The 20858-nt window shown below is 40.7% G+C and overlaps 1 protein-coding gene across 2 annotated transcripts in view; it reads right to left on the minus strand.

The window, feature by feature from the left end:
- Positions 1–1095: 1095 nt before the first annotated feature.
- Positions 1096–20858, minus strand: part of si:ch211-1e14.1 (UPF0606 protein KIAA1549) — a 34763-nt gene continuing 15000 nt past the window's right edge. The window contains exons 4-22 of one of the 2 annotated variants that reach the window (XM_008436535.2): positions 20721–20809; positions 19756–19915; positions 19543–19673; positions 18521–18713; positions 18383–18442; positions 18162–18307; positions 13804–13981; positions 13540–13724; positions 9184–9419; positions 7940–8049; positions 7044–7058; positions 6429–6637; positions 5869–6098; positions 5617–5761; positions 5201–5512; positions 3369–3421; positions 2836–2984; positions 1799–1953; positions 1096–1536 (exon numbers count right to left, since the gene is read on the minus strand). In XM_008436535.2, the coding sequence (XP_008434757.1) occupies positions 1333–1536; positions 1799–1953; positions 2836–2984; positions 3369–3421; positions 5201–5512; positions 5617–5761; positions 5869–6098; positions 6429–6637; positions 7044–7058; positions 7940–8049; positions 9184–9419; positions 13540–13724; positions 13804–13981; positions 18162–18307; positions 18383–18442; positions 18521–18713; positions 19543–19673; positions 19756–19915; positions 20721–20809 (2960 nt within the window). In that variant the 3' untranslated portion in view covers positions 1096–1332. The remainder of the gene's footprint in view (positions 1537–1798; positions 1954–2835; positions 2985–3368; positions 3422–5200; positions 5513–5616; positions 5762–5868; positions 6099–6428; positions 6638–7043; positions 7059–7939; positions 8050–9183; positions 9420–13539; positions 13725–13803; positions 13982–18161; positions 18308–18382; positions 18443–18520; positions 18714–19542; positions 19674–19755; positions 19916–20720; positions 20810–20858) is intronic. The other variant, XM_008436536.2, reaches the window with a different exon arrangement.

Consider the following 20858-nt stretch of genomic DNA (forward strand, 5'->3'; position numbering starts at 1 on the left):
TCTCCCTGCCGCAGTTAAGGTCAGAGGTCATGATTCCGCATTGCTCTGTATTTGACACCCAGATGCACCTGCCAGAAATCATCCGGAGAACATTTTATGACCGAGTTATTTGGTTTTGGTGAGAAGAAGAATGTTTATTCAGGCTCTTAAACTTAAGGAAGAGCAACACTGTTGAGCAAAGTGGTGGCAGCATCATGCTGAGGATCTGTTTGCTGCCAGTGGTGCAAAGTGGATTGAATAAAGAAGAAGACCAAAACCTGGGTAGAGCGCTGTTCTCAGACCTGAACCTTCAGTCATATAAAGACAGTTACAAAGTCAGTCTTCTGTCACCTGAAGAACATTTTCAGGATTACAGGACTAAAAAATCTACAGAAACTCATCCATGCATTTGTCTTTACTGCAACAGCGTCTTCACAGGTCTGCCTGAAAAACTCAGATCAGAGAATAGAGTTTAAAATACTCCTGTTAGTTAATAAATCACTGGCTGTGGTGGAAGTCCGAGCCTGTATGCATAATTCTGACCATGTTGGATTAGAGAAGAGCTAGACTTGACACCACTGATGTTTCGTCGTCTTTCATAAACTGGTTTAACTACATGCGTAGATCTCCATAGTTGTGATGAGTGGACACTATGGAGTACAGAAGGTTTCAACTGCCAGAGGCTGGAAATAAAGCATCTCATTTAAATAAGATTTAAAAAGCAACTTATGGCATTTTATATCTCAGTAAAACCAAAATATCTTCTCTTTGAAGTAAGAATGGTCAGAGCAGTAAAACAGAAACACTTCTTGGGCTTTTTAGATGTCATGAGGAAGAAACAGGATGAGAGGGAGAATCAAAGGGGGCCGTTTATGCCTCCAGTCAGAGGAGAGGAGAACATTTCTTGTTATAAGTCTCTACTTATAACAAGAAGGTTTTTTGTTTTAACTAGAAACTTTGTTGTTATAAACGAGATATAAAACTCGTCTCGTTATAATGAGAAGGTTTTGCTCTTGATTTATTTCGAGGCTCCGGCAGTTAAACACTTTCATAAACGGGGTGCTTCTGTTTGCGAAGGCAAGATTGTAAAATACAAACATGACAGGATACTGAGTCTGAAGTAATACAGTGAAATGATGGATCTACAGCGGAAACAGCTGGATTTATCCCAGCCTGGTCAATGAGACAGAAACATTGTCCCATTTCACAACCCTTCCTCTCAGTTCATCTGTTGTATTTTTCCTGTAGAGAGTCTGAGGATTAGGTGAACCACCGCTTCAGTTTAGCAGGACAGTTCCTCTGCTGTGGCGCTACAGGAGCTTCCATGGGAAGCATCATCAGGCGTCCAGAGCTTCAGCTGTGGTAGCTGGACACGGCCGCCTGCTTCTGGGAGAGACGCAGCAGCTCCTCTCTGATGGCCTTGATCAGCGAGGCGGAGGAGTGGGTGGGGGGCGACGTGTCCAGGGGCGGGGGGGACGACAGGTACGCCGCCGCCGCCGCTGACGTGTCCAGATGGACAGGGGGCGCCGTGGGATCCCCACTCCCACTCCTGTGCATCTGGAGGTCACAGAAGGTCAAGAAGTCACAGGAGCACAGAAACTGAAGGCAACTGGCAAATATTCACACATCAAATAGTTTGCAAAAGAAAACTGGAAAGTTTTACATCCTACTAAACATGTTTTCAGTAAATCTGAATACAAGTAAATATAAGAATATAACCCTTAAGCAGATATTAGACAAACTTTTCATTGAGCCCATATTTCTTTATTGATTTGAAGCGAAAACCTTTCTAAGTCTACAAAGTAAATCAATCACTTACTGCCTCTTTTTCAACGTCCAGCCTGGAGAAGTTGTCGGTGTGGTAGTGGTTCCAGCCCAGGCCTCCGTTCTGGCCGGGAGCCGCCCTGATGCCTGCTGGGTAGCCGTTCATGTGGCTGGACAGGCCCACCTGTGTGAGGTGATGGAGCTGAGCACCTGGAGACGCACAGAGCAGCAGAGTTAGATCACCTGACACTCGGTCCGCAGCGCTGCCTCCAGCTCAGCTCCACGCAGCGTCCAGAGGGCGGTCAGTCAGCCGAGCGCTGTACTCAGGACGCCGAGAGCCAAAAGACATTTGTTTCATTTGGAGAAATAAAGTCAGCACTTTAATAAATTAGCATTAATGTTGGATTTATGAAATCAGGAGAAGATCATCCAGATGTTACTCCAGCAAAGTTATTTAAATGATTCAACAAACGCAGCTGTTAACTGTTACTGCTCAGTAAAACAGCCACGCTAACTGTCGCCCCTGGCAACCATGTGTAAAATGCATAAAAATCAAATCTTGTATAATCTCACACTGAAAAATTATGTCATTTAACTTGGATCATTTTATTGAAAGGGAGAAAATAGAGATTTTCTCTCTTCTCCTCAGGATTCATTCGCTGCGGAGCGAGACGGAAACAGGAGAACCGTTTCTGACTTGGCAGAATATGTTTGGTTCCTAGAGTCACCAGAGTTTATTGGAAATGTTCAACAATTTAATAATTACCTCTAACAACATCCTCAGGTCCTCTGGAAGGGAAACGGGCCCTCAGCATCACAGATCTTACACCATGCTTAACAAAACGCTTCATTTTAAACAGAATGTATGACTAATATTTCCACTGCGGGAGATGTGTTTATGATGGATAATGATAACAAACAACTGTAACTTGTCCTCAAATGTATTTTCTCCAGAAAACTGTGAAATTTGTACTTTGTTTATTTTCTAAAATGTAAACGGAAACTTTAAAAGGCTGAAACTGTAGAACAGCATCAGTAATTCATGACAGCAGGTGTGTAAATGTGTGGTTTTCAGACGTGCCCCTCCCGTACCTGTGGTCCCCCCCACCGGGCGCGGCCTGGCAGACGAGGGCAGCTCCTTGGCGTAAAGCGCCCTGCTGGAGAACAAGCTGTCCGGCTGCAGAGACTCGCTGAGGCCCGCTGCTTCTCCTGGTGGCAGGAAGCTGGAGCCAAGGCCCTGCCTGAAGCACACGAAATCCTTCAGTCGCACCAATAATCACACATTTACTGCAGCCCAGGTGTGAATTTCCTTCATGTGAAAGAAGTTATGAACTGCTAGAAACTAAACAAGGCCCCTTTTCACAAGAAATACGTGTAAAATGTTCCAAAATTACAAACAGATGTTTGTGCATTCTGATGATTTCTGGTTAGATCTGATCCATTAAACTCATAAATTAACGATGATGCTTCTTTTATTATTCATGAGCGGCCAGCTCCGTAGAAAACATTCAAACTGGTGAAGCAGGGAGGAGATTCCACTGGAACTATCCAACCAGACATCACCTTGGTGTCATAAAATACAGATTCAATTAAACTTATTGATTATAGGTGAACTAACTGCTCACCTTGGAGTCAGGCCTTGGATTGCAGGAGAGGAGACACCCAGCTCAGTGAATCTCTGGAGCAGACAAACAAGAAACACGTTAATGAGAGTAAAACATCTCAGGTAGATCTAAACTGCTTGAAATGCTCTGTGTTGCCTTTAAGGATGTAGAAAGGATGTAGAAAATTCAAAATATTTTGTTGAAGATTTTCTTTGCTACTTTTATGTTTTATGAGTTTTGTGAGAGATCAACACAAAGTAAAGCTTGTTGTGAGGCAGAATGAGGATGATGATGATGATGAAGATGATGATGCATCTGCTCAAACAGCTCTCCAAACTCTGCTAGACTTTTGTTGCCTAAAATGTAACATCGTGTTCCTTTAGTGAACAACTGAGCATTAATAGCAAAGGATGCATCTGCAGCCAACACCAACATCAACATGTGAAAAGTTCAGCCTCTATTAACTGAACATCAATACAGTGTAGAAATTAATAACTGGATGGCGAAACGTGCTTAATAAGTGACTTTATTACAGAATTTGAATCAGGTGAAGCTAAACCTGACACTTGGGGTGTTCGGGGCAAAACATATTTTTATTGTGCATTTTTGGGATAATTAGTGCTCTGAGTCCAATGTTCTCTCAGTAAATGGCATTTTTTCAGTCTGTGTACTCCAGTTAGTAATTAATCGATTACTAAAGTATTTGATGATTATTCCAATAATCAACTGAACACGATGAATAATTTAATCTCTTGTTCTTTAAACTGATGAATGAGTTTTTGGGGGGGCATTTTCTGTAATCTATGAACTTAACTGCCAAATGGGATCCAATTCATCCACTAATCTGGTTAGAGAAACTGAACTAAATTAATAAATGCAGTTAATCACAGTTTATTTAACAACATTATTTTTCTACACTAAAGGAAACATGGTTTTACTCTTTTAAAGGAAAGGACATTTTTTGAAATCAGTTTTATGATTAAATCAGGATATTCTTGTGTGATAGTTACATTTATTTGATGTCTAAAACTCAGTTTGAGTGATTTATTAGCAGCTCAGTTTCCAGCTGCCTCGTCTTCTCTAAATGCCTCCTACTCATGTAACTCTAGTTGGCAATGAAAGCTTTTATCTCATTCTGGCCTCGCTCTTTAAGCCTAAACATGATCTGAAAGCAGGATATCTACACCATGCATAACTTCTTTGTCTCTCAGCAGTTCCATCCATAAAATAAAACAAAGCACCACCAACATAGATTTTAGCTTACAGCAGTAATTAATGAAGCTGCTTGTTTTTATACAGCATAATTTCACTGAATGTTTCAGGCGGTTCCTTTACTTTCCCTTCTTTGAGAGGCAAAGTGCAGATGAAGCATTTAAAGACTGTAATGCTGCAGGTCTTAAAGAGTGAACTTATCTGGCTGATGGGGCAGAGCGCTCAGCCCTCTCTGGGGCCAGCAGATGGAGGAATACTTAACTAATTAGTTGGCTAAGAGGAAACGACTTAAGCTGAAGCTGCAGGCTTCATGTTGTGAATGAAAGGACATGAAAGAGAGAGGACATGTCTGCACTTTTAAATAAGGATCTGAATAGACAGTGCAAACTTTTATACCAAATTATAGCGAGCTATGGTGATTCAAGGTCCAGACTCAGTTCTGGATCCAGTCCAAACCTTCTTCTAGGGCTTTAGCCGTCTCTCCATATGTGGAGTGAAGTATCACATTAGAAAAGCCTAATTTAAATGGCCAAATTCAAAATAACCTCCTCAAATTCGTTAAAAAGTTTTTACACCTGCTTCAAATAATGCAACATGGATAGAAGCATGATTAAATCTTTGATTAACATCTGACTACTTACACCAGGAAAAGGAGGCTGGTAGGAGGGGCCCCAGGCCCTGGGGCCCCGGCCAGGAGGGCTGCAGCCCTGGGGGTTGACCCCGGGCAGAGTGATGCCCGCCGTGCTGCTCTGAGATGTGGGCGACACCAGAGCGAAGGCGTCGTCCAGCAGCGAGTGCATCTGCTGCCGCGCCTCCTCGATGGAGGGCTGCGGGGGCAGGTAGGGGGGCGGAGGCGGGGCGTGGCCCGGCGGGGAGGAAGCTGGGCCGAGGAAGACGTCATCGGTGGGGGAGGGGCTCCTCTGAGGGGAACCGGGGCCTTGGTCCGGGTCCGACTGGAGTCAGAACACCAGACATTAACATGCATGTGTTTGAGCGTCAGTAGGAAACCTTAGCAGATGTTAGTTCTGAGCAGATGTTAGTTCTGGTTATTTCTCACCACGTAGGCCACGTTGTTGACCCCGGGGCACTTCCTGTAAACGGCGTCGCTGTCTTCAGTGATGAGGTGGTCTTTATCTGCTTCTATCAGGCCTCCATTCAGCTGATTCTTCAATCTCTGCTTTGGGGAGCGCCGCCCACGACCGCTGGGGAGCCAACAGACAAGAGTTCACATGACGTAGAGTCATCCTGCCTCAGCTGGATCAGACGACGGTTTCACACACAATCACTGATCAAAGGCATCAGCTCAAACCTTTTCTTGGAATCCATAAAGACGGCAGGAACGGGATTATCTGGATCCAGAATCTTATCGATTTGAGTCTGTGCCTTCTGGTAGATGCGATCCTGCTCCTTTGCGTCGCCGAGGCTGTCGATTATATCGTCCATTGCAGGGAAATCATAATGACCTTTCCTCTTGGCACGCAGACGAATCTTGTTACGATGATGTTCGATCTCTGACTTGTGCCTCAACGCTGCCTGGATCTGAAGTTTAGAACCACACAGACATTTCTAATTGGGACTTTATTTGAAAAAACAAAACAAATGAACTCAAATGGAAAATGATTCATGGTTTTCAACATTCATTATAAAAGACTGAAAAGTGTGCCATGTATTTGTAGTTAGGTAGGTATATAGGTAGCTAGGAGGGTGGATGGGTTGGTAGGTAGATAGATGGCTAGCTACATAGGTTGGTAGGTGGGTAAGTAGGTAAACTGGTTGGTTTGTTGGAAGGTTGCTACGTAGATAAGTGACTAAGTATGTTGGTGGGCAGGTGGGTAGGATTTTAGGCAGGTGGATCTTTCTGAATTTCACCTCCTTGTTCATTTGGTTGGTATCAGATGGTTTGCCGTTGACAGGTGGGCCGTGCAGTGGTGGGACAGGCATTGGCTGCATGGCGATGAGCTGGACTTTGTTGGGGAGCCTGCGGCTCGCATCTGTGGCGCGAGACATCCGGTCGACATGTTCAAAGATGGAGGCTGACGACAGCTGCTCATTTGCAGCACCGTTCATAGGTGGTGGACCTGCAGAAAGAAAGGAGGGGAAATGTGACCCTGCAGAGCACAGGAATGCTAACTGCTATTGCTAATTTAAATTAGCGAACAGAAGCTTCAAACACAGATATGAGCTTTCTATTAAATTGCATAAACTATATTTACAGCATTATTTTCTAAAAAAAAAAAAAAAGAAATGTAGAGGGAATGTTGCCATGAATGATCGTGGATCTCCAACTTTCCTTCAGACAACAGCGTTAACCTTTTTCTGGTGAGGTCTATTGTATCTGCGCAGTGACTGACAGCTCAGCAGACAGTGATGGATGGTGAGAACGAACAGAGCACAAAAACAACTAAAGAAACAAACAGGCAACACACACAGACAGCTGCTGGAGGTCAAGCCTGAGCTCCATGGGGGAAACACAGAAACTCTTACCAATTCTATTCTTGCCTGTAAACCATGATGGAAAAGAGAAAGAGTCTTAATGAGATCAAACAAATCAAGAAAAACAAAGTTAAACATCACTTTGATAAAAACCTAAAGTCAGGTGAGACACATAGAAGAAAAGACAGAAAAAAACTAATTTGATAAATAAAAATTATTCATTTTTCAGGTTCAATGTTTCTTAATGATCTTAAATAACCTGAAATCTTATGCCTACATGTTACAGCATTATGCAATAACTGCCCCTAAAGATAACTGATTGATTGATAAAAGATTTTCTTTGTCTCTAATTCTTTTAAAAACAAAATCAGTTGTTCAGAGGAGCAGGAAATACCCTGATTACAGTCTGACTGAACCAAAACAAAGACGTTGCACATGAGCTTCACACACCTTCTAATTACAAACACAGTGGAGCTCGTTCTTAGCAGTAACAACACAGCGAGCATTCCTGTGTGAGTGATTCAGCCTGCAGTATGTGTGTGTGTGTGTGTGTGTGTGTGTGTGTGTGTGACGCAGTCCAGCTCCCAAACACACACCCTGCCTGACAAAGCAAGCTTGATTCAATCAACAAGCTGTCAGATAAAGTAAATTCAGCCACTTTGGGTTTCCCCTCCCCATTCCTGCTCTGAACCCTGTTGCACCACAAACATAAACATACAACATCTTTCCTGGTTTTTCTGCTGCTCTCTTCAGTTTTCCTGCGTTTCTCCTCTGCCCTCAGTCTGGCCCTCTTGTCAATCAGGCCCACCAGCTTTAACTGCGCTTTCTTCATCTGCTTATCTCAGCTCATTTTCCCGTCCGTGCCCGTCCCCAACTTGTTCCTCCTCCATGTTTGGAGAAGCGTTGCCGTGGCCACATGCCATTTAAAACATTGATGGGGGCCTTACGGGTCTGCTTGCTGTCGCTGGGCGTGGCGTGGGCTCTCAGGTTCTCCTCAGTGGGTTCCCGTTCACTGGAGTGGTCACTCACCACTGAGTCACCGTCTGATGGGGAGATCCTGCCCAGAAAACACACACACACACACACACACACACACACTTACATGAATAATACAAGCCACATCAATGCGCTCTAGCGCCATGCATTAGCAAAAAACAAGGTCTTCCAGGAAGGTATGAGCCAGGACTTCCAACAAGTCAAAAGGGAGTAAAACAGGAATACAGTCGTACAACAATAAAGTGGAAATAATCAAGGAATAAAGTCACAATATTACCTGAACAAAGCCATAAAATAATTAAAGTTGTAATAATACGAGAATAAAGTTGCATAAAAACAAGAAAACGTTCAACAACCCTACAGAGAAAATAGTAAAAGAATAAAGTCATAATAAAGAAGAAGAATAAAGTAATAATATTCAGAGACTAAAGTTGTAATACAACTAGAATGAAGTCATATGACAATAAAGTTAGTTAGTAATAATATGAGAATAAACATAATAGGCTTGTTTATGACAACATCATAAGAATAAAGCTGCAATAATACAAGAAAAAAGTCGCAACGATATGAAAATGAAGTCATAAATTACCAGAATAAAGTCATAAAATGATGACAGTAATGTAGTACTATTAGGAAAACTCTTGCATTAAATACACTATAAAATATAAAATGAGGAATGTTTCACCTTTTGTGAAGTTAAACTTTGGTATTGCTTTTACAAGTACAGAAATATTTATTCTCGTACCACATCTGCATCAAATCATTATCAGTAGATGGATTTCAAAAGAATTGATCAAGCGACTGAGTATTTTGGAGAAAGAACCACGGACTGGACGATCAAGTCACTTTAGATCTTCATAACCATCAAAGCTCTGCTCTTATTAAAACAACTTTTTTCTCAATATTTTTATGACTTTCTTCTGGTAATGCTATAAAGGTTTATTAGAATAATATCAAGACTTTATTTTGATACTAATATGACTTCATTCTTGTAATTTCATTAAAAAAATCTCAATCTTACTAGATCCAAAACTGCTAATTGTATTAATTAGCCTGCAGAATATTTTGCTTAATCTATTTGTTATGGTCCTTGTGTAATTAAAACCTGAATCTGCAGCTCAGACAACGTTTGAGAAACCGTTTGTCTGCAGTCAGTTTTGACACTGAGGCACGGTTTCCCTGCAGTAGCACTGACCTTTCTCGCCTCCGGCCGCCGCGGGACGCCTTGGTGGAGGAGGCGGAGGTTTTGGATTTGGGCGTGGGGACCTCGCCGTTCTCAGATGGACTGAGGCCATCTTTAATGGACTGAGCGAGAGGAGCGGAGCCAGAGCCTGGCAGGGCGGGCTCCTGGATCACCATGACATCATCTTTACTCTGCTGGCCAAGATGGAGCTTGGCAAAATCAAAGCCTTTCACACTGGGAGCCTGTAGCTGAGGAGAAAAGGAGGATGACGTAAACACAGCATGGATAAAGGTGGAAAGAAAAGGTGGAATAATATTCTGAGGCCATTATGGTAGAGCTGCTGGATTTTACACGCAGGTTAAATGGAGAACAAACAAGTTCCAAGTCAGGATGACACATAAATATTCCAGTAAGACTCGACATTTGCAGCCAAGACAGAAATACAATTTTAGAGCCATAATTAGGTTGACTAACTGAAAGGGTCTGCAGGAGGGAGACAGGCAGACATTAATGAATAAAGAGAGTCTGGCAGTCTGTTAGAAACTGGGGTAAACACAGAATGAGGTGGTGGTGGGTGGGGGTTTGGGGGGTGGGGTTATTTCTGTGTAAAGCCCTCAGGACGTTCCAGCAGCACAGGGGTAAAAGGAGAATAGAAGCTCACTGTGTGCTGACAGACAGAGAAACTCTGAGATGAGATGTGGCTGCCAGACTAAACACTCTCCCTAGTTCCTAAACATTCAGTGGTGCATCTTAAAAAGAAGCTTGTTGGTATAAAACGGCTAATCCTGTGTGACACAGCTAATCCCAAGAGAGGATATTTGTGTGATGCTCATTACGCCACATCTGGAAGAGGAAAAGGACTGCGGCGAAATGTTCTGATCTTTAAAATCCTCACCTGTTGGCCTCTGAGGACAAAAAATATCCTTTGACTAAAATCTGCTGAAAGACAATAGATACTGTTTTTTTATTTAATAGAAACTTCAGCCTAAAATATTCATGTATTTCTAAGAGTATTTGGCTGCGATGGGTTAATGATAAACAGTTACACTTGTTTTGAAACATCAATATTTTTCTGCCATATCAGATTTAAAAACCTAAAATCTACTGTAAAATATTATACAATATAAATGGGTGATTAACTTCAAATTTCTTCAACTTGAAAAATAATTATCAAATGCAAATAATATATTTTAGATTACAAGCCTTTAAAGACAGCAGGTTTACACATGTTGCTGATGGTCTGCTGGATCGGAGGCCAAACCGGATCCGACTTACGACCCAAAACACTCCCACCATTTCCAGCGGCAGCTTCTCCAACTTCCCAAAGTGAAACACATCCGCTTGGTCGGAAAATACAAACGACAATATTTCACTTGCTAAAACAGTAGTGTGTTTTTTTTGAGTAGTAGGATGTGAAAAAAGTGAAAGAGTAAAACAGAGATGGTGTTTGAGCAGCTTTGAGTTTCTGTTTATGCTGAAGAAAAACTCTGGGCGCAGCGTGAAAAGTCAAGTTGTGTGTTTTGGGCCACAGACTGACATGATAAAGAAACGTTATAAACAACTGAATTAACATGAATGTCATTTTGCAAGAGAATTGTTGCTTTCAGTTTGAAATAAAACACATGATAAAGTTGAAACATTTTTCTAAACAGTGGTTTTCACAGGGTGGAAACGTCTCATGCTTCACCTACAACAGACCAACACACTGCATCTGTTACTGCACAACACACAACCTACACACAACAACAAATCACTAACGACACATACACACACACACACACACACACACACACGTCCAGCGCTAAGGTTCTGCTGTCCACTAGAGTTACTAGATGAGGATCATCAAACAGCCACTGGCCTCCAGGTACCTTCTCCTCGGCTCTCCTCCCTTTAGACTCAACTTTCCTCTCTGCTGTTTTCACTCCTGACGGTTTAGTCGGCACAGCTCTGATCTTTTCTAGCTTTTGCTCTTCAGATGTCATTTTTTTCATTCTGAAATTCTTATTTTCATCCTCTTCCTCGTCATCCTCCTCCTCTTCTTCGTCATAATTATCCTCTTCCTCTTCTTCCTCCTCCTCTTCTTCTTCCTCCTCTTCTTCATCACTGCTCATATTTTGTCTAGTCTTGGGAAGAGCTACTGGTTTCTAAACAGAAGCAATGATGGACAGAATGAATGGATCCATGTTGAATATTTCTCTCCAGCAGGTAATCATTTAAACCTCCAAAGCCTGAACAACAACCAGATTCTGTCCAATAAAAGGCATCTATCACCTTTCTAATTCAAAATGAGTAAATACGCATACACATACAGTCATGTGAGTAAATTAGGACACTCTATGGCAGACTGGACATATGTTTATGTCTTTTTGCAAAAGCAATTTCTGTCAGGTCATAAATTGGGACAACACATGTTGACTCTGTCCTAAAATGACTGCAATCACACACACAGGTGTATCACAGCAGGTGAGCTCGATTAAAACATCATTACTCAGCATTGTGAAGGAGGTTTGCCCCGTTAAAAAGCTTGGTGCTCCTCACTCTTAAACTGAAAGTGGTGAGATTCAAAAAGCTAATGTCTAATGTTGGTTTATGAGCGCAGTTAGGGATTTAAAGAGTTTCTAAAGAACATAAAATGAACTGTTTTATGGTGCAGAAATAGTCTAAAAGAAGTGGAGGACATTCGAAACGTTAGCTAAAATGCAGAGGTTTGACTGTCCAAAGACGTTTACTCTAACAAGGTGCTAAAACAATCCCCAAAAACCCTAAGATGTAAAAGTTAAGGCTGGTAGTATCAAAAAAAACTGAACAGTTTAACTTTAATGGAAGTTGTGCAAAGAAGAAGCATTTCCTGAGGAAAACATGGAGCTCCAAAGACAAAACGTTCCTAACTTTTCCTCAACTAGAAAACAAAATTATCTTGATATCTTTTGCTTAATGAGAAAAAAGTTGGATTTTTGTTGTTAAAGTGACATAAAATCACTTTGTTTTCTTATTGTTAACATCAATATAAAGCATTTCTTAAAGCACCAAATATTCAATGGGTGTCCTAATTTTTTAACATGACTGTATTCAACAACATGAACCACAATCACACACAAACTGTCTGACTACATCATCTACAAACCACCAGACACTACTCTGTACCTTCCCCCTTTTAACTTCCAGCTCCTCCTCTTCTTCCTCCTCTTCCTCATACTCCCCCTCTTCATCCTCACTAAACTCAATATCCCTTTTAGTCGGAGGGCGCGGCCGGTGAAGGGAAGCTCCTGATTCACTGAACGAAGTGGTGGACTGAGAGAAGAGCAGTGAGGATGAGTGACAGACGATGAGTAGAAAAGACGAGGCTGTGCTCTAACCGGCCAGGGCATCTGCTCAGACTCTTCACAATAAAAGCACAGTTTAAATAAAAAAACAGCAAGCTGCAGCTGCAGACACTCAGTCAGAGTTGGAATAAAGAAGCTGTGTGGTTCCCCGAGGAAAACTTTAACATCAGTAACATTAAAAAAAAAAACAACAACAAAGGAGCTTTTGACCAAAATGATGCTATAAACTAGACAGGAAAATAACATTTTGCTTTTTTTCTTGTTATTTTTATTATTATGACGTTGAATATAAGGGACTGGAAGAAATAATAATAATAATAATAATAATAATAATAAACTTTTAAATGTGATATAATTTTTTGGAAGAACAAGAAGGAGAAAACTGATCTAAATTGTTACAGATGAAAATAAGGAAATTAATCTGAAAAGAAATAAATACCAGCAGAAGTAATTTGCCTTTTACAGTAACATGAGGAGAAGTAATGATTCTCTGTACTAAAATTATTAAAGCACTGCTCCTGCAGCACATTCATTACAAAGACAAATAGACCTAATTAATCAGAAGCTCCTTTAAGTGACCATTAGTCACATGATTCTTTCTGGCCTTATCTTCTTCAGACACTGCATAACTTGCTGTGGCTCAAATTAAACCCTGAATCAAATCATTCGCAAGGTAAAAAAATTAAAGCACGATTAATAATTAAAAGCTTTTCCCCATTACTAATGTAATCAATCCAAATGAAACACAAACGTGTTAGAAAAAAAAGGAAACAACAGAAAAGCAGCAACAACTTGGCTGCATTAGTGAGAACACCATTAAAATAATATTATTGATCCAGTTTCAGCATCATTAGTAGAATATCCATCATCCAGACTGGGTCAGATTTACAGGATGGATGGACGGATGGATGTTGGATGCATTCATCCAATATCCATCCATCCAACACCTACATAGATCCATCCAACATATATGAATGGATCTATATATCCATGTATACATCTATCCATCCAACATGCATATATGTTGGATGGATGTCGGATGTACCTTCTGCCTCTGCTGGATGGTTGTCATGGCGTCCGGCTGGAACTCCAGCTTGTCGGTCCGGCAGAGCTTCCAGTAGAGGATGGAGATGATGATGACGACGACGAGCAGCGGAACCACCACGCCGATGACGATCCACATGTTGCTGTTCTCTGAGTCGGAGGGAGAGGACGCCATTTTCTCCACAGCTGGAAGCAACACCAGCAGAGCGACAGGATGACACATGGCGCTTTCACACTAACCGCAGTAAACAGAGGGGAAACTCACGCTGAGCCAGAACGCCCTGCACACGGTAGCCCAGGACAATGGCCGCCCTCTGAACATCCAGGCTGTTCAGCAGGTTGGCGGTTTGGACAGCAGGCATCCTCTGACCATTCTGACCCTCCACAAAATACACCATCTCGGCTGGATTGTCGGCACCCTCCAGCCGGCTCACACTCAAAACCTGACAGAGGAGACATGCTGCGATTTCAGCCTCGACTCAAGAGAAAAGTGGACTTGTATGAAATGTGGTTTTTGTTCTAATAAAAGCCTGCAAGTGAATTTGCAAATTAGCTAAATATTTAGCTCTGGGCTGCATTTAGCTAGCTCAGAGCTAAATATTTAGCTTTAAGCCAAATAGATAGCTTGCAAATGCTAACTGAATATGTAGTTTTGTACTAAATATTTAGTTATATTAAAGCTAAAAATCCATTTTAGAGCTAAACAGCTTGATAAAATGTTTAATTTGGACCTAAATACTTAGCTTGCTAACTAAATATTTAGCATTAAACTAAATATTTAGCTATCTAAGACCTAATTATTACTTTTAAGCTAAATTGTTAGCTTGCTAGATTAATATTTAGATTCAAATTTAAAACATTAGCTTACAAATTAAATATTCAATTTGAAACTAAGACATTTGCAAATAAACAGAACAGTGAAAATATGATTTTGAAAAATGAACCCTCATTCTGTGCTCTTACGACAGTCTACAAATGTGCAAGTCTAAAAATGGCTCCCTGTCGTTTCTTCATCTTCTTCATATTGTGAGAAGAGTCGGTGTTTCCTAAACTGTACTTCCTTCCCTTGAGTTTGGAACCATGTCAGATGAGTTTTGACATACGTTTAGCTGGATTGGAAGAAAACAAATAGCAGCTTAAGGAAAAGGGACGTTGCTAAATAGAGTATAATTGTCTGGTTTCTATCCTACGCAAACCGATCACCACTCATAATGACGTAGTTATCCTTTCTTTAACTAACTTAGTTTCAGTAATTACCTCATGAAATGTTTTTTAAGTCAAATGTTGCCATATTTCTTCTTATCTGTAGTTATTTTGAGCTTTTAGTATCAGTGTAGACCACAGTGAGCTTCACCACTAACCCTGCGGTGTAATTAGGACGTTAGAATTTGTTGTGTTATAGATATTTCCACTTTCAAACACAAGCAGCTGGAAAGCAGTGCTTCCTGAAGCAAACGAGCTATTCAGGGACGATGACGCAGCCAGCTCTCTAAATTAAGAATGGAATATCTGATGAAGATCCTAACGAGCAATGTGTCACAACTGCTGTGGGAAAGAATGATTCTATAATGAAGAAGGCAGCGCCGCACTGTCAGTGAAACTCAGCAACTCTGAGGAGTCGAGAATTCGTTTGAAGGCAGAAAGTAAAACTCAAAAGATTTGGATACAGCAGGATGCTATAAACCCTCAAAGGAAAGTTTGAGCAAACTGAACAGTAATCTTTATTTTATGTCTGGACAAATATTGTTTTTTTAAAAATAGTTTAATACATTTACTGCTGTTGCACAAAGTCCAAGACACTGTACCATCTCATCTATCGATCATAATGGGCAAGGATCGACTTTGTCCGGCTTTCTAACCGTACGGACAGACAGAGATTTAAAGAGATGCAGTAAAAGCAAATGAGGTGGATTAGCAGTGTCAGACAGCAACTGGTGGAGTCGTCCAGGATATGTTACTGTGGAATATCGTCTCTGTTGCTGGGAACAGTTAGCATGTCATGTTAAAAATAACATTTAACCTATGGTCAAACATGGAGGTGGTGGTGTGGTGATCTGGGGCTGCTTTGCTGCTTTAGGACCAGGCCAACTTGACATCATTAAAGCAACTCAGGATAATGCTGGGTGGTCAGTTTGTAACTTAAGTCTGAGCAAATTTGACTGCTGACCCATGATGACCTTCAACTGTCTGTTGAAAATGTGGTTGAATTAAAACATTTCTTCAATAAAAATGTCTCAACATTCCTCCATGGTGACATTAAAGATTTATCGGTGGCAACTTTGAAAAATGCATTAAATATTTATCTATACTTGCCGTCAACAGAAATCGCCTAGGGGGCAAATACGCATCTGATTAGATCAGTCACTGTTTAAACGATCCCCGCTTTATTTTTATGTTTTTGCGTGCGTGTGTGTGTGTGTGTGTGTGTGTGTGTGTGCGTGCGTGATTCCCCGCTCGGCGCCCTCAGGCTCTGCTGCTGTCTGTAGGACAGGAAAGCCTAACGCTCAGGTCGTGTCTGGGCAGGCGACCTCATGCAGAGTCAGTTCTAGTTCATGCACAGTTATTAGAGTGGAAAGAGGTCAGCATGAATGTGTGTATTATTGCCCCGCCGCCCCCTCCAGCCTCCTCTTTTATCTGCTCAGAAAGCCTCATCAGGTATTTTCATGGGTGACAACACTACGCCTATTCTGTCATGGTAGATCAGGGCATCTGTCTGACACACAGGATGTGAATTAGTGAGCAAAGAAACACTAAGAGACGGTCAGCTTTAGCCCTGCTGGACTGTGTGGATGGTCAGACAAGTTGAGAACAATATTAATTAAATATATTTAGATTTTCTGTTTAATTATCAGGTTGAATAAGGATCATTTCTGAAGCAGAATGTTTGAAATTATTACTCCGACATCCACATTCTGAACTTAGATTTTATAAAGTCAAATAAAAATATTCCTCAAAACACGTCACCTTAATCTCCGTTTGTGGCTTTCACTGATTCTAAATTTCTTTAATCTTTCATATCTTTGTATCCCACCACATTAAAGCCGCTACTTTACCAAAATAGACAAATCTTAATCATCTGAACCAAAGGATCCAGACTGAGAAAGCGACCAAATGAATAATTGATCTGCTGTTAGCAGGTCTGTGGCTCTCCCCAGCCGGCGAGTGAAAAAACGAGGAAAAGCGACAGAAATCTGAACCCCTTTAGGTGGAGGTTGTTAAGTGGCTCGCCTTCTGGGTAAATGGGATGCTGTTGCCATGGAGAAAAAAGCCACATCCTGCCCCCCTTTGGAGATGAGATGAGCAGGTGCAGAGAAGACCCACAAAAGATGAAGCTTGATTAGTAAAGCAGGACGGTTTTCACTGGTTACTGCAACTCACGTAGTGAGTCTGTAGTCCGTCCCAGCACTCAGAGTCTCTACCGCTTATAAAGATATTAAAAGTAAACAGAGGCATGAAACTAAAATATTTAGGAAGGGTTCTGTTAGCTTAAGCATCCAGTTGCAGAGTTGATGTGTGTGTGTGTGTGTGTGTGTGTGTGTGTGTGTGTGTGTGTGTGTGTGTGTGTGTGTGTGTGTGTGTGCCCACGGTTTGGTTCAGCGTGGAATAAATGTGTGTTTCAACTGCAGGATCTGTTTCCAGGAACCAGGGCTGATTTCTGGGGCAACTATTTACCCCCATTGGTTTCCACTGCATCTACCAGGGTGAAAACAGAGAACCAGACAGACATTTACCCCAGAAAAGTCCCCTGGTAGGGAGGTAGTACGTCTTAATTTACCTTAAACTATTAGATGGAGGTTTTCTTTGCAGAAAGTACCAAGCATTTCTGATTTGTTAATTTTTAATACATTTACTGCAGTTTAGACTCATCTGGTGATGATTTCTGTTAACAGTCAGATTGAATAGCTGACATTTCTTTTTCAACTGCCCAGTTAATGTAAACTTTAGGATTTTAAATCATTTCTGTTCTGAGGCACGAATAAACTCAGCCACAGTGCTCTTGGATCATTAAAGTCGGCATTATGAATTTTCCAGGCACATAATATTGTTTTAAAGCATAATAAAGTGTCATAAAAAATGTAAGTAATACTCTGGGTATGTTTTTGATGAAAGAATAACATTATAACATGATGCAAATCTAAAAATCAATTTCACATACTTTAAGATTTGAAGTTAGGAGGCAAGCTGCTGCTGCATTTGTGATTTATCCTGAAATGGGACACATTGCACACGATCTAAACAATAAAACCTGCTAATGTTACAAACTTCCTTTGATTTCTGTAAGATTTTAAATCTGTTGCAGAGGGTCATCGCTGTGAAATATCACTGTGGTTTAATCTAGGCCAGCGAGTTTTTGTTCTCCCATCATTTTAAGAACAACTAGAAGTCTGCACAATATTAATAAAATTAGTTACAACTTTTAGAGGACTTTTGTTGTGACTTTATATAAGTTATAAAGTCTAACTGCTGTCAGAAGATCCTTGATTATAGTTCTGTTGGCAAAAACTATTACATGTTCTTTATTGTTTCTAGATTTTCTAATTAAAAAACTACAAATAAAGTTACAGCAGATTTAAGCTCATGTTTTTTCCTCCAACGTTCTGAATGAGTGCAAAGGTGCGCTACCTGTACGCTGCTGTTGCCTACAACGGTTGCTCTTTTGACCCGCCTGACTTGTCCCATCGCTTCCCCAAGCAACAAGGCCACTCTGCGCTCCATGTTGGCTTGAAAGGTCCGTTCGCTCATTTTCTTGTCCAGAATACCCAGGAGAACTATAAACACACCAATCGTAAGTCATTTTAATCATGATTGTTTATTGACTGGAGCAGAAACTGGAAGCGTTGTACCTGTTCTAACCCAGGAGGAGCGAAGCAGCTGACTGGTGTTCAGCTCTGGATAATGGAAAGCTGAAGGAAAAAGAAGTAAGCATTAACGAACCAGCAGGGAATAAAAGGAGAATTATTTTTCCACATTTTAGTACTCACGCTCTGCAATCTGCAGCACAGGGAAACCAATGTAGTAGCTAAACTCTACCATTGTGAGCTTCATTAGTGCGTTGCTGACCTTCGACCCCATAAGATAACCCCGAGAACCACTGACAGTGAAGGTGATGTCTACTGGCTGCCTCGCCAGCTGTTGTTCCCCATATCTGTTTGTAGCAGTGGTGATGTTTAGAATCTGAAACAAGCAACAAAATGCAAAGATTGTGAGCGTGAGACATTTTGTCTTTTAGAGAGCTACAGAAAAATTCCCATTATAACCTAGTTCGCTTTAGAAAAAGTAAGAAACAGAACTTAGCAGTGTGAATATGAATAGTTACAAATCTGGGCTCCTATATTTGTTTTAAGAGGTTCACAAAAAGCACTAGAGATCAATAGGCTCACGATTAACACAAAAGAATCCCAAAAATCAGATGTTATAAAACTTAAATATACTTTCATAAACCGAGTGTTGCTGTGTGACGTCTGTGTTCTTTCTGTGCCATCAGTTCGTTTTAAAAGTCAAACTGTTCACACATCAGTCTGATTGCAGTTGCATTTGTTTAGTAGCATGAACGACCACGCAAAAAAAAAAATCAGTTTTCGGTACAAAATCAGAATTGAGCACCAAGACCTGCATGAACTCATCAAATGGGAGAACTGACTAATAAAGAGATCCAGTCAATACACAAAAAACACAACTAAGAACTGATTCAATAATTTAAAATACCCAGAAGCAGTGAAAGTTATAATTTAAAATAGAAAAAGTGTCTTGATAAAATGGCTTTGAATCGGAGTTACTGTGCCTGAAACTAATATTCAATCACACTTAATAATAATAATGTAGAATTGCTCTTCTCCAGGGGGCAGTATGTTGAAATAGAACTTGCAATTAACTTGATTATTATTTTTAATTGAGTCTCACCACTTCAAAATTAATAAACAATAAAAAAAAGATCATAAAGCTACATTTTCTCCAAACGGTTAGACAGTTGTGAGCCTTCATAAAGTCCTAAATGATCACTCACATGGATGGTGAAGTTGGTCGATTCCTTCGACCGACGCCGTACTTCTGCAAAAGCCATGATCAAACCTTTCTCCACGCTCTCAAAGAAGCTGCAGCATCGCACGTCAACATGACCCGGGACAAACTGCAACACTGCAGCAGAGGAGTCACCGGGAGACTCAGATAAAACGTCTGCAGCAGCTTCATAAGAACATTTAAGGAGATGAAAATGCACCTGTGTGGACTTGGTACTTTTGGTCCGGTGTCGTTTGGTTAGGGGACACATAGAGGAAGCGCCGGCCGGACCTTCGCAGAGCGTTGATGACAGATATGGCTGTGTACACAACTGGACCCGACACCACCCGGAAGACGAACTGTGGAGGAGGGCTAACAACCTTTACAGTAAATATAAAAAGAGAATCACTTACAGTGATGAGAAAAGGTATTTACCTCTTTATAGGTTAATATCAGACAAAAGTCAATAATACTTAATATATATAAACACCTACAACCTTATTTGTCAGATAATTACCAGGATATGAAGGGAAAATGGGAGTTGGAAGCAAATACAATTACCAAAGATATAAAATGGGAAAAGGTTTGTGGTAAGAGGTCATAAAATTAAGGATTTGAGTTGGAAAGGAGATTTTCCACAACTAACAATTAAAAAAAACTAAAACTGATTTATGTTGGAGTGACTGCAAACAAACTGGTAACTATTTACACATTTTCTGGGATTGCCCAGTCTTAAAATCTTACTGACAAGGAATCCAAGGAGAAATTCAAACCATATTAAAGCTCAAATTGCCACTTGACCCCATTGGGTGGAGTTGGATAAAAAGAAAGTTCAAACAATCTAAATCTGCTTAATGGTGGCAATGAAAATAATAATGAGGTCTTGGCCCAAAATGCTACCTCCCACACTTCAATGGTTTAAAAAATGTCTACATGATGGAATAAAGTAGACTTGTTTTTATCGACTTGTCATTTACCACTTTGTTTGGCCATAATTATTTGTTGTCTTCACTTGGTATACTGATATTTTTTATTTTTATTCACCACTAGTTTATGGAATGTGAACCAATACTGTGGAAAATGTACACCTAAAAATTTTAGTTGGCTCAAAAACAAAAATGTTTTTGAATGTAGTACTTGCAAAGTCGCTACATTACTTTTTGTAATGACAGAAAACAATGTTACCTGCAGCTCCACTGACTTGTTAAATTCCACTTTCAGAATGTCTCTCACTTGAGATTTGGCAAATCCAACAGTCACCCCAGACGGGAAACCTTGCACAAAGCAGAAGGTTGAGGTTGTAGTCTCTCATATATGGATATT

The sequence above is a fragment of the Poecilia reticulata genome, linkage group LG19 (genome assembly GCF_000633615.1).
Source record: "Poecilia reticulata strain Guanapo linkage group LG19, Guppy_female_1.0+MT, whole genome shotgun sequence".
NCBI lineage: Eukaryota > Metazoa > Chordata > Actinopteri > Cyprinodontiformes > Poeciliidae > Poecilia > Poecilia reticulata.